Source organism: Protopterus annectens, chromosome 3.part1 (genome assembly GCF_019279795.1).
Source record: "Protopterus annectens isolate FY-2018-M chromosome 3.part1, PAN1.0, whole genome shotgun sequence".
NCBI classification, from domain to species: Eukaryota; Metazoa; Chordata; order Ceratodontiformes; family Protopteridae; genus Protopterus; species Protopterus annectens.
In genome coordinates, this window is record NC_056732.1 from 1,011,983,522 (window position 1) to 1,011,999,663 (window position 16,142).

General features: G+C 38.4%; 1 protein-coding gene across 1 annotated transcript in view; it reads right to left on the reverse strand.

Annotated features, from left to right (window-relative positions):
• CSPP1 (centrosome and spindle pole associated protein 1) overlaps positions 1–16,142 on the reverse strand; it is a 2,775,649-nt gene that overhangs the window by 2,228,316 nt on the left and 531,191 nt on the right. Inside the window, exon 6 of the mRNA XM_044066267.1 lies at positions 15,656–15,752. Coding sequence (XP_043922202.1) covers positions 15,656–15,752 — 97 coding nt within the window. The remainder of the gene's footprint in view (positions 1–15,655; positions 15,753–16,142) is intronic.

The window sequence follows — 16,142 nt, forward strand, 5'->3', positions numbered from 1 at the left end:
GGTAAAAGCCAAACATACTCTGGCTAGGCTTATAAATGCCCTAGGGCAGATAGCCTAGTATCAACCTATGAACCTATAATCATGTAATCCCAGGTTGACAGAAACTGGATCTCCTTAGAATGACACCAGAAACTAAGCTAATTACTGAAGTCAATGATTTTCTGTTTATATTGTGGTATCATCCTAGGTGAGGGTAATATGCTGCTCAAAGCTAGGGACATATCTGCCTGTAACACAATCAGAGAACTAAATCATGTCTCTCTTCATATCATCCTGGGAGGTACATCTCAAGTCGTTCACACCCAACATCCATGTACTATGACCAAATCATAATGATACTTAAGAGACTTGAGTGCCTGTGTGATTTGATGAATGCCGGCACCAGAAAGACAGCTGACAGTGACTTTTCTCCTTGTTCAGCCTGTTGAGGGGGATGTCTCTGTTTCCCAGTATAGGGTCTCCTATGACTAAGGATATTTGGAGTGGATGTGCGTTGCCTTATGGGGTCTGATGGCGAGACACTTGTGCTTAATGTCATTATGTGTGTTTTGGATGTTATGGTTGGTTTAGTGTGTGTGTGTGTGTGTGCGCGTGTATATATATATATATATATATATATATATATATATATATATATATATATATATATATATATATATATATATATATATATATATATATATATATATATGTTTTGGAGGTCTATGGTGTGTAAGCAGATATTTTGTGAGCACCTACATATATGTTGGTCTATGTATATGCTGTGTGTCATGAATAGGAGTTGTGGTAGGTGGGTTTACAACCAACACTGTACTGCTATCTACTGCGCAAGAGAGCTGTGATTCCAGATTCATAATGTAGGTGCATCTCTCACAAATGGTACAGGAATGATTTAGAAGTGGGGGTTTGTCAATGTATGAGACAGTTGCTACACTGCCTCAGTAGATTTGTGTCGACCAGGCTGGTAGGAGAAAAAGAGGGGAACTGACAGTTCATGGTCCCAGGAATGATCTTGGTCAGGCTATAACAGCTGAAGAAGGAATACACAGCAGGGGAAGGTATAGTAGGTTTAAATGTGAAGAGCACTGGTTTAGGTAACATTTGCAAGGCTAGAGAGCAGACGTCTGTAACCATCAATCCCTCTGTGCAGCAGTGCGTGATGCTGTGGCAAAAGGAGTTACTTCCAGCACAGCTAGCTGGAATTTGTTAAATAATTATATGTCATTTGTGAATATCAAACTAATAACAAATTTATGTAAGTTGTTTGTGTTACAAATGCATTAGAACTGTATGTTCATGCGTATATCAAACTGCTTTGCACAGATGTTTGTGTTGAAAAGATATTTGCAAAGTGCTTGTATTTAAAATGTATCCACAGTGTGCCCTACTGGAAGAGACAGAAATGTACATGCACTATTGTAACTGATTAAATGTATATATTTTAACAGTGGAAACTGGAATACAGGAGGTTAACCTCAGTCCAGCAAACTTTAGAAAAATATCTGAAATTAAATCACTTTACAGGTTAGGCAATAAAGATGCTATCTCACAGGTTTCATTGCAGCCAGACACAAAGTCTGTACCAGGAATCTTTCTGTTTTGTCTTTGGGTTGAACTAATTGATTTTTGGAAGTATGGAGGTATGCAATTGTTTTATGACTTCCAGCACCTGCCAAAGATTTGAGCAAAAACCCTTGTATGTGTGTTTGTACAGGTAGGTGCAAAGTCCTGCCAGCAATGGGGGTTTGCATGAGAACTAGAAGTCAGACAACAAGAAATGATGTCATTCTGCAACTATCCCAGCAGTTATATTTTAGACATTATTTTAAGAAGTCTCTCAGTGAGACAGAGCATTCTGTATTCTGTCTTGGACCTGACAACAAGACGACCCATTCAACATATCATATGCCTTGCTCTATTAGTAAGTTAATAGGGAATAGTATAACTCTCTTAGATTCAGTCAAGACTATAGTGAAGCTTAATTTAGATATTTTCTTTATTTGTTTGAGACTGTCCTTCAATGTTGTTTTAAAAATTTCCTGTGATTTTAAACTCCAGTGTCACTGTGAATATATACTTAGTATTTTCTTGTTTTTTTATTACTTATTATTAAATATATTTAAACCTTTCACTGTGGCTGATGTGTTAGATACAGACTCAAATCATGAGTTTAAATTCAGAGCGATTGATGTGATGCATAGGAATGCTAGAGGCGGAGATCTTAACACATTGGAAATAGCGGAGTATAGATGGATTGTTAGGCTAGAAGCTGATGTTTTTTCCTGGACTGAAAAATACTATTAGTATTAAACTTATACTAGTTAAACAAATCCAATACCGTTAATAGGTTGGGTAGATTATGTGTATATTTTTAAATGGTTTTTGAAAATGATTTAATGTGTAATTAATGAAGCGTTGATTGGATGGCTGTGTCACATGTTTATCTTATTTTGTAATAAATTAAACTGTAATTAAGTTGACTGTTAGCACTAATGAAGGGTAAAACCTGAAAACTTTGTCTGTGTTAATAAAATCAGCGTGTCCATTTTAGGATTCGTTTCTTTTGATTGGTTATATGGAATCAGGGGCCTTCCATGCCTGCTGGGTGATCAGTTTAATAAGATAGTCAGCCAGTGGGGTCACCCAAGAGGTAAATGGGCGAGCAACAAAGGCTTGTAAGTACACAGACTCCTGTGAGGATGGGTCTTGTGACTTCAAGCCACTCCTCTGTTTTAATATTTCAAGAATGTCTCCAAAGTAGACATTTTCTGGGGGTGATCTGGGGGAACCTTCTCAGTCACTGAAGTCAGTGTCTTCTGTGACAGATTCCACCAGGGAAACAAGGTGTTTCCTCTTACATGACCTTTACCAAGGCACCTCCTCAGTGGGAGCTTCTGTGTTGGAATTGGAAGAGGTGGGGCCCTGTACAGGGGGTGTCTTGCAGCTTCAGTGCTCACTGACCTGGTATGAAGGTTGGAGGAAGCTGTGGACCAAATGAGATCCTGGGAAAACACTCCATTGGGGAGAAACCAGCAGAAAGCCTGCAGAGGCCAAGGCCCTCTTGATCACTTGAAAGGCAGGTCCCCCCAAAGAGGGATGGGTGCCCAGAACCAAAGAGGACAACCTCAGAACCATGGTCCCACCCCACTCCAAAGAAACCACCATCAAGTTTGAAGCTGAGGAACAGCCCACAAATGGCATCAAGGAGCTATGACCCCAAGAGTCCTTTGGTTCCTAAGGAACCAAGGAACTCAGGGCAGAGACTGTGGCTGAAAACATGAGAGCTGTTGGCACAAGGACAGCTGGAATCGGGGAAGTCGGAGCCAAGGTCTCTAAAGCCACAGTGGTTAGAGGAGGAATGTCTGGTAGAGTCCTTGGAGAAAAATGCCCATCACCAGAGGGGAGGGAAGCCTGGGAAGAAGTAGAAAGACCCTTCACCATGACGAGCTGATCAACTAACCTCATGATGTCAACTTCCATCAGACTCCTAGAGGAACATACCAAAAAGATGGAAGGAGATTCCGGCCTCTCCAAAAAGAGACTTGGCAGTTGCCCCACAAAGGAGTCTATCAAAAGAGAATACCTGGTTCTAGGAACTAAAAGAAATCATGGTTCCTTGGCTATAGGCACCAGTGACAGAACTGGTTCTGAAAATACTGTTGGCACTGCAGTAACTGGCACAGAGGAAAGAAAATAAAGGTGATATCAAAGGTTGGCACTAAGGTGGATGGTACTGAAATTTGAGATGTTGAGGTATTCACTACTACCAAAACTGAGGGAGGTGGTTCCGTAAGTTCTCTGGTATCCACCTTCATTTCTGTGGAAGTTGTAGGAGTCAAAGGTTTCTATTTCTTATGTGCCAGATCCAAAGGGGGCACTGGCATCAAGAAACTTCGCTTTTTAGTATGCTCAATTTTTATAGAAGAGGAGGAAGATGATGAAGGAGAAGGCACCTCGGATTTGGCACCTCTCGGTTGACTGGACAAGGCCTCTTCAAAGGACGTTTTTATTAAACCTTTCAGAGTAACTTTATTCTTCCTCTCTACAAGGGTCCATTCACTAAAAGCTTGACAAATATCACACTACTGTTGTAAATGTGCTGGGCCCAAGCAATAAACACAAGTAGCATGTCCGTCGAAATTTGACATTTTCCTGCCACAGCCAGAACACTGTTTGAAACCAGTTTTTCCCTTGCTGTTATCTTCCATGATGAATGGAAAAGATTAATGGCAAAAACACCCACGCTAAAGACACACACAAACACACACACGCACAAAAGAAAAGAGAGAAGGGCTACCAATGATGGTAAGCCAAAAAACTATCAGAAGTAGAAGAAAGGGATAGCATTACCAGCAATGGTAGGACAGATACCACACGGTAAGAAGTAAGAAAGGGATAGCATACTCACTCAAAGAAATGGTAAAGATTGAGAGAGAAACTGCTAGAAAGGACACAAGTAAAGCTAACTGGGTAGGAGAAAAAAGGACTTTAGAAAATGTGTAAAAAATAATAATGAAGGCAAGGAAGCAGTTTAGAAGACACACACACGGGCTTTAATATCAGTAGTTCGTAAGCGCTTTCGGTCAAGCCACTTGCTCAACCTTCATCAGACAAGATAACATTGTTTGATGTACAGCTTAAAAACTAAAATACCTCAAACCATAATTGGATAATTGTAAAAATCAACCATTAATTAATGCAACAAACAATGAAATTTAAATTTAAAAGGGACTAGCTAGAGTAAATGATAGACATATATATATTTTAAAACATATATATATTTTTTATATATTTTAAATACTAAGAATCGCAACTCAGAAAAAGAATAATCTAGACATACAGTAGTACATTTATACTTTCACTGCTGAGTTATTGTGTACTTATTAATAAGTAAGTTGATTTAGTACACAAATAAATAGTAGAAACTCATATTATACTATATTGTCTTTACATACTGCATACATATTCAACACATTAAAAACAAATTATTTAAAATTTTTTTAAAATATGATAAATTTTATATATATATAAACATTTAAGTTTTCCTAAAAAGTGTATATATGTGTGAAAATGTAAGATAACAAATAAATAAGTAATAAATGTTAGTGCTAGGAGATCTTATAAAGCTATAAACCACGCTAACCTACACTTAATATAATTTAATTTAATGTAAATGCAAATCAATATAATTGATTACATGAGGTTTATCCACATTTATATATGTTATGTATGGATATACCTACAGTATCCATAGTTTTATCTTCTAAGTGCTTTAAGTTTTAATATGCATCTAATAGATGCCATATCATTGAGTCCTGGTGGAAAATGTGCATCCGTTCTCAATTGCCAAAAGAGCTCCTGTTCTTCAAGATGGAGCTGCCAGGGCCCTCCCCTAAGGGTTTTAGTTATGATTTGTAAAACACAAAACCTGAAGGTATGAAGTGGACACTCAAGTACATGCTTGGCAAGTGCATTTGTTGTGTCTCCCCTTTCTATAGCATATAAATGTTCATAGACTCTCTTTTTGAATTTTCTTTCAGTCTTTCCTATGTAAAAGGAAGGACAATCTACACAGAAGGCCACATATACGACCCCTTTGGAAACGCAATTATAATTCCCTTTAAGGAAGTATTCCTTCTTGTTGATTTCAATTACTTTATCCACAAATATGAATTTACATTGAGGACACTTCCCACATTTTCTCATTCCTAGTGTTTTGTTTTTATTTTTATTTCCCCCTGAAGCTCTTTCTACCAAGATCTTCAAATTGGGCCCTCTTCTATAAGTAAACTTGGGACTATTGCCTAAAGATTTTACCAGGTTTCTATCCTCAAGGATCAACTTCCAGTTCTTGGACACCACATTTCTAATACTATGGTGATCTAAACAGAAGGTAAAGAGAAAGCTAATATGTGAAAACTGTGTTGGAGATGTCAGTGTATTAACAACAGTGTCTGTTCTACTCATAGTCCCTCCACCTAAGAGGGGTTTAAAATGTCCTTCTGATCTCTTAAACTGCACTTCATGGACAATTTCATCTAACATGTCTCAGGATAATCACGAGTAAGAAACATGTTAAAAATGTTGTTACATTCATCCATGAAATCATCTTCTTCAGAAATCATCCTTGCTGCCCGGACTAGTTGCCCTTTTACAACACTCCTTTTCTGATGAAAGGGATGGCAGCTGGTGAAGTGTAAGTAACTATTTGAATGTGTAGGTTTTCGGTAAATGTAAGACTTAAATTTGTTGTTACCAATGTCCTTAACTATTTTGACATCCAAAAAATTCATTTCATCAAATCCTGATGTATAAGTGAATTTGAGAAAACTTGTTGTACTTGAAATGCAATCAATAAATTCTGGTATGATGTCTGCTGGACCTTTCCAGATGAAACACATGTCATCTTGGTATCTGGTATACCAAGTGACATGTGATTTGAACAAATCACAGTTTAGCGGGTATTTATGCTCCCATTGGGCCATAACACTATTGGCAAAACTACAGCCACACGGGGAGTCCATTGCTATACCTGTCTTCTGCAAGTATATCTGATTTTTAAAAAGTAGAAAATTGTTTTTCAATACTAATTCCAACAGAACCTCTACTAAATAGATTACTTCATTAGATGCCTTTCTCTCTAACAGGAAATCACATGTCCATTCAATTCCCTCCTGGTGTGGAATAACTGTATATAGATCTTTTACATCCACAACCAGGAAGACCAATTCGGAATTGAATTCAATGTTGTTAAAATTTTCCAAAAAGGCCCACGAGTCCCTACAGATTTGTGTTTCCCTATTGATGTAAGGTTTTAACAAATTATCCAAATATTTGGCACACGCATATGTAATGGACCCTCTCCCATCAACGATAGGTCTTAATGGAGGGTCCAACAAGTTCTTGTGTATTTTTGGTGTGCCAAAAATTGTAGGGATTCTTGGTGCTAACATAGTGAGGTATTGGAGAGTATCACTATCAATGCTACTTTCCAGAAAAAGGTCGTCCAGTATTTGTCTAATTTTTTTATGAGCTATATTCAATTCATTAACACTTACTGTTGTATATGTATCTGAATGTAAAAGAGCAAACATTTTATTGTCATAGGCACTTTCATCCATAAAGACAAGACCTCCCCCCTTGTCTGGTTTCATGACTCTCACATGACACTCATTAAGAAGTGTGATAAAATCCAATTCATATTGGGATATATTACCTCTAGAATTGGTATTAGTATGCTTTTTTCCGAACATTTGTCTGAAATCAAGTTCACACATTTTTTCAAAATTGCCTAGTGTACCAATGATTGGAGGGTTGAACACACTAGATACTCTTAAAGGGTTCAATAACCCTGGTGTGTTCCCTAAAGTTGCTGTTAGATTTAAATTATGAACATACAACTTAAAATCCAATAACATTTTTACTAAATTGCACCTTTTATCTGGTACGAAACTTAACCCTCTAGAAAAAAAATTCAATAAGAGGAGGGTCAATGGTTAACACTGTGTAATTATAAATTTTAAAGTCACTAGTGGCAGATGTACTTATGCTCAATCCAATTTGTGGGCGTGTGATCACCTCCTCCTCTGATTGGCTCTCCTCTTCCTCTGTGGTTGCCTCTTGTTGTTGGATTTCGTATTGGAATTGTGAGGCATTTGGGCATCCTTGGGAAAATCCTGGTTGATATTAGTGGCCTTACTTCGCTCTTGCCTCGCTGAAGAGGAAGTATTGTTACGGTCTTTGATACGTTCACTACGACGAACACCCCCTGGTTCATCGTTGTGTGCCTGTATCCAAGTTTAGAGCATCAGAAGAGGCTTCAGCATTTAGTTTAGATGCCCAAGTTATAGGGGGAGGGGGATATGCTTTATTGTTAGAATAATCCGCTATATCCCTGTTCATTTTACGTTTTTTATTTAACACTAGTTTTGAAATTGATGCATCAATACTTGAAAAGATTCTCAAGTAGTCGTATTTATACCTTGCAAAATCATTGTCCTGCACCAAGCATCTTTCCAAGATTTCTAGTTCCTGTTTTAAATTGACAATGTATGCTTCATAAAAATTAATCAGGGATGCTATAAACTCGAAACCTTGTTTATCAAACAAGTGTAACAGTTCTTTATGATAGGTGGAATCTTTAAGAACACCTGCCGGAAAACGCCATTGTCTTAGGCCTTTTGGCACAACTTTATTAGATATGCATTGCTGTAAATAACTTATTGTCAAAGTCATTTAAGTTATCTATAAAGGTGGGTGCATTAGATTCAGTATTGTCATGGTTACGTTCTTCGTTACTAACCAGAACAAAGAAATCTCTCTTACCCAAAAAGTTGGCCATGGAAGGTAAACAGTTCTCCCCAAGACTGATGGATTGATTCGTCATATTTCTTCCGTACTGGATACTGTTAGAATGTTCACCAGACACGTTACTTGTTATGCGAGATTGTGCACCCATTTCGGTTTCTCCTTGCCTGGTGTTAGTATTATTTGCAGTCTGCTCTACTCTACGGTTATCTTCATTACGTAAATTAAGTGCCTGTTCGTTAGTTCTTTCATTAGGAGACTGTCTTGTGACAGAAACAGGAACAGGAAGTCCCGGTAAACCATCCAGGTTAGCGTCTCCTAGTTGACCAGACACAGAATTAGAATTAACATTTCTCTGGGAACACAGATCAACTTTCTGTGTTAAAACTTCAACCTTCTTGAGTAGAAGGTTGACTAGTATCGTAAGATCTCCTTCACTATTTTCTTTTTGCGTATTGCCAGTCCTAGAACAAGCTCGCTCACTGTCCAACGAAAATAACGGCAGTTGCGAATCAGCCCCATCATGCTCCATATCCTCCAAACGGTTGCTACCACTTGCCATTAGAAACTTCAAACAAAACCAAGTCCAATAACAAACGGGTAAAAAATAATGAAGGCAAGGAAGCAGTTTAGAAGACACACACACGGGCTTTAATATCAGTAGTTCGTAAGCGCTTTCGGTCAAGCCACTTGCTCAACCTTCATCAGACAAGATAACATTGTTTGATGTACAGCTTAAAAAGTAAAATACCTCAAACCATAATTGGATAATTGTAAAAATCAACCATTAATTAATGCAACAAACAATGAAATTTAAATTTAAAAGGGACTAGCTAGAGTAAATGATAGATATATATATTTTAAACATATATATATTTTTTATATATTTTTTAAATACTAAGAATCACAACTCAGAAAAAGAATAATCTAGACATACAGTAGTACATTTATACTTTCACTGCTGAGTTATTGTGTACTTATTATTAATAAGTAAGTTGATTTTGTAGAGGAGGAGGAAGATGATGAAGGAGAAGGCACCTCGGATTTGGCACCTCTCGGTTGACTGGACAAGGCCTCTTCAAAGGACGTTTTTATTAAACCTTTCAGAGTAACTTTATTCTTCCTCTCTACAAGGGCCCATTCACTAAAAGCTTGACAAATATCACACTACTGTTGTAAATGTGCTGGGCCCAAGCAATAAACACAAGTAGCATGTCAGTCGAAATTTGACATTTTCCTGCCACAGCCAGAACACTGTTTGAAACCAGTTTTTCCCTTGCTGTTATCTTCCATGATGAATGGAAAAGATTAATGGCAAAAACACCCACGCTAAAGACACACACAAACACACACACACACAAAAGAAAAGAGAGAAGGGCTACCAATGATGGTAAGCCAAAAACTATCAGAAGTAGAAGAAAGGGATAGCATTACCAGCAATGGTAGGACAGATACCACACGGTAAGAAGAAAGGGATAGCATACTCACTCAAAGAAATGGTAAAGATTGAGAGAGAAACTGCTAGAAAGGACACAAGTAAAGCTAACTGGGTAGGAGAAAAAAGGACTTTAGAAAATGTATAATAGCAAAAAAAATGTTTACTTAAGCTCAAGGAGAGTTTGGTTAACGCGTCTTTATACTATAAGAGCGGCAAATGAGATCTGGGGCAATTTAGAGAGAGGCATTCTGGGTTGGAACTTGGTTCAGGAGTATTTGGTTCACACGAGCTGTTGTAACGGATAAGATGGTTCCGAGACTCAGAACAGAGTCCCATACGTCAAGGATAAATAAAGACTGACATCAGATGCCTGAGTTAGCCTTTCTTTCATAACATCCCACTCATTTAGTGCACACTTCAATATTCTGAGTAATGATTCCTTTTTTCATCTTACTTTTTAAAATATTTAACATAATGGGACTAGACTACCAATTACTGCAGAGCATAGTACCTGCTTCTCATTAATCAGCTTAGTAAGAATGCATCTGTTTTGCTCCTGGTGAATGAATGAGACATTTCCTAATCTTCCTGAATATTACCAGTCACCAAAAAGCCTGAGACTATCTTCTTAGGAGCCAGACTGGGACTAATGCTACTTTGCTTCTGGTTACAAAAGTGGCAGAGGGGCATTAATTCATGCTGATCTCAGATATAGCAGTGTGTATACTACTTCAACTAGTGGTCTGGCTGCAGTTTTGGTGAGAACCTCTTCATGGCCTTTGTGCAGCTTGGCTGTCTGTTGCATCCAGTTGCTGTAGGTTTTATCTAGGGTATCTAACCAGAAAAGACTATAGCAAGTGTAATGAAAACAGCAACATCTGCATTAATGCTAATGCTCAAGAAGCAGTGTGGGTTTAATGCCATTTTTTGCTTCTGGTAAGAGAAGGCACTAAGGATTCCTAGCTGCATGCAGCTGTGTTGAGACCAGCATTATCTCTTCTTCCAAGCAGATACCACCTCAAGTAAGCAACTGTAAACCTCGTAGGTGCTACTGTCTCCGCACTCAGTCAACATTACTAAGCACCAGGAACCATGGCTTTGCACTTTCCAATGGTCTCTGTTGATAGCTTAGTTGAAATGCTCAGCACGAAATAACGTAGCAATTGTCTAGAGTTTATTGACAAACACCAACTACTTAAACTGTGGCTGTGTGAGAGATGCAGTTATTTAATGCTATTGGAGGTAAACCTCTTACATAAAGACACAACAAATAACAAGCAGGTCATCAGTACCACACGATAACATACTAAAGTTGTCACACACAGATCAGACCAAACACACAAACCCACATATGTTAAAGGTTTTAAAGTAATCTACCTAAAACCACAACAGCCTCCTAAATGTAAAATACCAAAAAAGTACCTTCAGCAACCTCACAAACACACAACTTGAAACATCCATCAGAGAGTCAATGTCAATTTAAAAAAACACAAGGCAAACCTCCATACAAACATGCGAGTCACAGGCGACTGCACTGTGAAACACATTGATGCACCATTCACCAGGCTATGCAAGAACAGGGTCAGAGTCATTTGCTTATCAGGTGGTCAGGATTTGCCCCATGATGCGGAAAATCAAATCCCTGCACCACAAATACAGATATAACACAGTCATGCTATACATGGGTGTAAAAGACTTTATATAGTCCAGGGAGGTACATCTCAAGACAGAAATGATGGACCTCTCAGAATACATGCCCAAGGCAGATATGAGCCTAACCATCAGAAGCATTGTACCATCAAGGATGATGCTGCAATGTGAGCAAAAGATTACTGACTTCAGCAACTGGCTTAGCTTCTGGCGTCATTCATAGGGGGTCCAATACAAGTAAGCCTGGGGAGGAGAGGGTAATTAGCCCTAACTGCTTTAACAGGGATGACCTATACCCTTCCATCTTGGTTTTTATATTGGCTAAAACTTTGTCCACTCGCACAGTGCCTTTTTTAGGCAACATAAGTCTTCAAAAGCATCCGACATAACACAGCAGAATCTGGATAACAAAGCTACTGCTGCTCAATGGTAGGAGCTTTAACAAAAAACTCCCACTCTGTACAAGAAGTCCCTACCCTGGAAAACATCTCTATATGCATAGTTATACAGACATGATTAAAGACCATTGAAAGCACCCTATCAATACAAGGTTTCTATGTTTACCATGCGCTTAGGCTCACTGCACTAGATGAAGGCACTAAAGGTGGCGGAGTTGCTATATTTTTTAAAACAAAAAAATTCACCTCCAGACTAGTTAGACAAGATATTTAACTTAACATTAACAAGAACCCTCATCACATCATGGCCAACTACTAGACCCTCTTTCTGTCGCCTCAGCACATAATTCCTGCCTAGCTAGTATGGTGTTCCTACGCATTATGCCAAACATCATTCTCCAACGGGACTTCAATTACTCCTCCATTAACTCAAACACGTATACATTTTTCAATATGCAAGTCTAAAGATTTCTGAACTTTAGCAATACAAATGCTTACTCGACACTGTAAAACTTCACTGCCAACCATGAGCGGACAGGTGATCCGCTGTAGCGACCCCTAACCGGGAAAAGCCAAGAGAAGACAAAGAAGCAATATAAATGCTTAGGACCTGTTAGCTCCCACCCCAACTATAGGCAATAAAAGCATATGCAACTGTTCATAGGGGTACTAGGATATCTGCCTTTGTGGACCATTTTAAGCCTAGCCAACGGTCATATGTGAGAATCAAACCCTGCACCTTGGGTCTGTAAGATAAGCTCCTTAACCATTATGCCAACCTCCATCCTCACCGATATAGAACAGCTCTGCTCACTACCAATACCAACATCCCTCAATGGTCAAATCAGACCACATCAGTCATATTCACCTTAAGACTGATGCCAGAAGCATTCCCCAATATCTCAGTATTTAGAGATTATGCCAAGTCTAAATCTACTGAAACTGAATGATGACCTGGCTAAATTCAGCATTCCCTTCTAAATCTATGACACAATTTTTTATGCAGATCCCTCTAATGTCAAATTCTACTTCCATGTGAATAGCTGAACAGATGCATCTGAACCCCTTCAAACTAAATACAATGCCAAATTCAAGAATAAACCCGTATGGTAGAACCCAAATATAAACAGGTTTTATTGTAAAAGAAAAAACCTCACTGCATGTAAAAATATGGACCATGATTAAATCAACCAAATCCAGACAGGAGGTAAAAACTACCATCCAGGCAAAGAACAACACAATGTCTTATTTAACTACATTAGAAACCTTAGAAACACTGACCAGCATTGTGCAAATGTAACAGTAAATGATTTCACATACTCTGACCCACAGGATTTAGGTAATCTACCAGTGGCTAAATTTAGTTTGAACTTCATCCCTCTCTCTCCTTCTACAGTCTCATATCTGCATCCACACCCCCCTCTTCAAATCTCCCACGAGCAAGTCCTCAAGGCACTATACAAGGCCAAAAAAGCTGCTTCTACAGGGCAGGACAACATACCAGGCTGATTACTGGCCAGCTTGAAACAGCACCTGTTAAACCCTCTATAGAGGCTATTCAATGTCAGCTGCCAAACTGGTTTTGCCCTTGATGAATGCATAATAACAGTCACCCCTTTGAACAAAGGTGGGTATTAATGGACCCAAGAAATAACAGACCCATAAATCTGACCAGCCTCATCACAAAGGCTACCGGAAAGATCATTATGGAATTAATAAGAACACAGGCAACCTACCAACTCTTGACTCAACCCAGTATGAGTTTAAGGGCATATCCCACCTACTTAACCTGGCTGATTTCTCTGAAAAGGTTACTGATACAATGGATAAACGCAAATCCACACACAGTGCATATCTAGACCTCGCAAAGGTGTTGAGCAACATCTCACAAACAGGTAGTGTAGATAAACTATCTCAGCTAAATGTTAATTCATATACAACTTACTGGATAGCAAATTGGCACAAAGATCCATTGAAATTAGGGTGGGCTGCTCTGCCTCCTCCAAAAGACCTGTTACTATCAGTGTACCTCAGTTTTCCGTCCTTGGGCCACTCCTCTTCGGTAGTTAGCTCTTGAAGGCCAAACCAAATGTTAATGGTTTATGGCTAACCAAGTTTGCAGATGACTGCAAACTTGGTGACATTAAATTCCCTGAGGACATCACAACCTCCAAGACAGCCTTTCCTGAACCAATATTTAGTATCAAAACCATGAACTAAAACTGAATGCTAAGATATGTATAACGTCCTTCTGCAATCAAGTCCCTTTTTAACTATCACAATGACAACGCCACCCATGAAAACTGATTCTGTAGTGAGGGACTTGGCAATCTACACAGACAAAAATCCGTCCTTCAAATGCCAAGTATCCACTATTGTAAGAAAGTGTTTTTTCACTGCACAGTTTATTAACTAAGGATATGGTGTACAGGTCCAGGGATTTGATCATTTTACAAATTTGCACTCATCAGGTCAACCATAGAGTATAATGACCTCTTTTGTATGTATGTGTCCAAATATCTAACATAACTCAAATGCCCACAATACTTTCTTCCTAAGAAAAACAAGGACCTAAATCATAAAAACTATGCAGACTGTCTCAAAGGCTTGCCCCTCTTCTCTGTGTTATACAAGCTACTGATGGGCAATCCCTGCCTTGGGTACACAGCCTCAACTGACTCCACATGTAAATGTTCTGGTCATTTCTGTGTTATTCGTACTTAAAATGTAAGGGCTAAAACCTTCATGGGAATGTCTGGATATGTCTCTAAAGATCCTCACAGATTAAGAGCCTAGTTAGTATCTATGAACCTATTTCTGCCAAATCACTCTGTAGGGGATTGTTAAGATCTGCCATCTCATTACATTCCCAAAATGCATACTCCCAATTACCTCTGTCTCTTACCACAACTCCAAGAACTACAAGACTGCAGTCCATGCTGTGCATGCCACCTGAAGAAAAATCTTCTGAATTTTACTTGGGGTATAAAACTACCTAGGAAAACACTTAAGAGCAAAAATCCTAAATCTGGACTTGATCACATAAATGGGAACCTCCACAATTCTTCCCATTATATGACAAAAAAGAATGGAAAGGCAATTTGAAATCTTAACTATCAATCAATTAGAAGAGGTTAGAGATATTTTATATAGCTTACTTATTAATCATAAGTTAACAGCACCTTCTTTTATAGACTGTAACAATTCTGCCAGAACTGATCTTTCATTTAGTACTACTCTCCTATCCCTTTCTGCTTGCCGATACTTTGTCATATATCTTATCAAATGTGCAGCAGGTTAGATATACAGAAGTCAGATAGAGATGACATGTTTTTTAAGGTGAAGTGAGGCTGCTTAGCTTTTTTCCACATGAAAGGAACAATATCTGGTGAGATGGCTACACTCTAAATGAAAGCAAGTTCGGAATCAAGCGGACTTTCTAAGAAAAGTGGGGTGGCAATCATACTAACTCAATCAGGGAGGGTCAGAAGTTGCTTCTTTACTATTTTTATATAGACTGAAGAAAAAGTTTTGGAAACTGTTAAAAGATGTGAAGCTATTTGAAGTTCTGTAGTCTCGTGTAGCAGCTATCAGGAAAAAAAAATCACCGACAGTGGTGTTAAGGCTGAAGAAATCCACAACCATTTGCAATGGTAAGGTTTGGTATGAAGAAATGCATCAGGAACAGTGAAAAAAACTATCAGATAACACTGTTGGAAATGGTTAAGGATGAACTGTGCAGTGAAACATCTGATTATGTTGTATAACACTCCATCTTTACCATGCATTCTAAAATATGCAATCGAACGTTTTTATAATTTTTACCTGGAATTAAACAATGCAATTTTTAAAAAATGCATACCGTCTTTTATTTCTTCGTTGTTCTTCCATCTGCTTCACCAGTTCCTGTCGGTATCTTGATTTTCTGTCTTCAAGATTGTTATCTCTATCTGACCCACCTGTGGAAAAAAAAGCAGTAAATGGAGAAAATTGGTGACAAAGTAAACTGGGAATTTTGCACCCATGTAGATCTATATATAAAGTTCCACAACCCTACAATTGTATACTCTAAGTCATTTTAGTCAAAGAAGTGGCCAACTCTCAGTGAAGCATGTAAAAGAGACCACATATACTGTGCTCCATGCTAAAGATTCACCTTAAGAATAATGCTTCAGCTTCTCTTCAGTGCTCAAACTTGTTGCACAATGAGGGATTCCATTCCATTTCCTGCAATTATATTCAACATTTAATGAAATATATGAGGAATAAGGATTGTGTGCCCAGTGTATGCCAGCTATCAGATGACATACCTAAAGCAATGGAGGGAAAACAATGTGACAAACAATGAT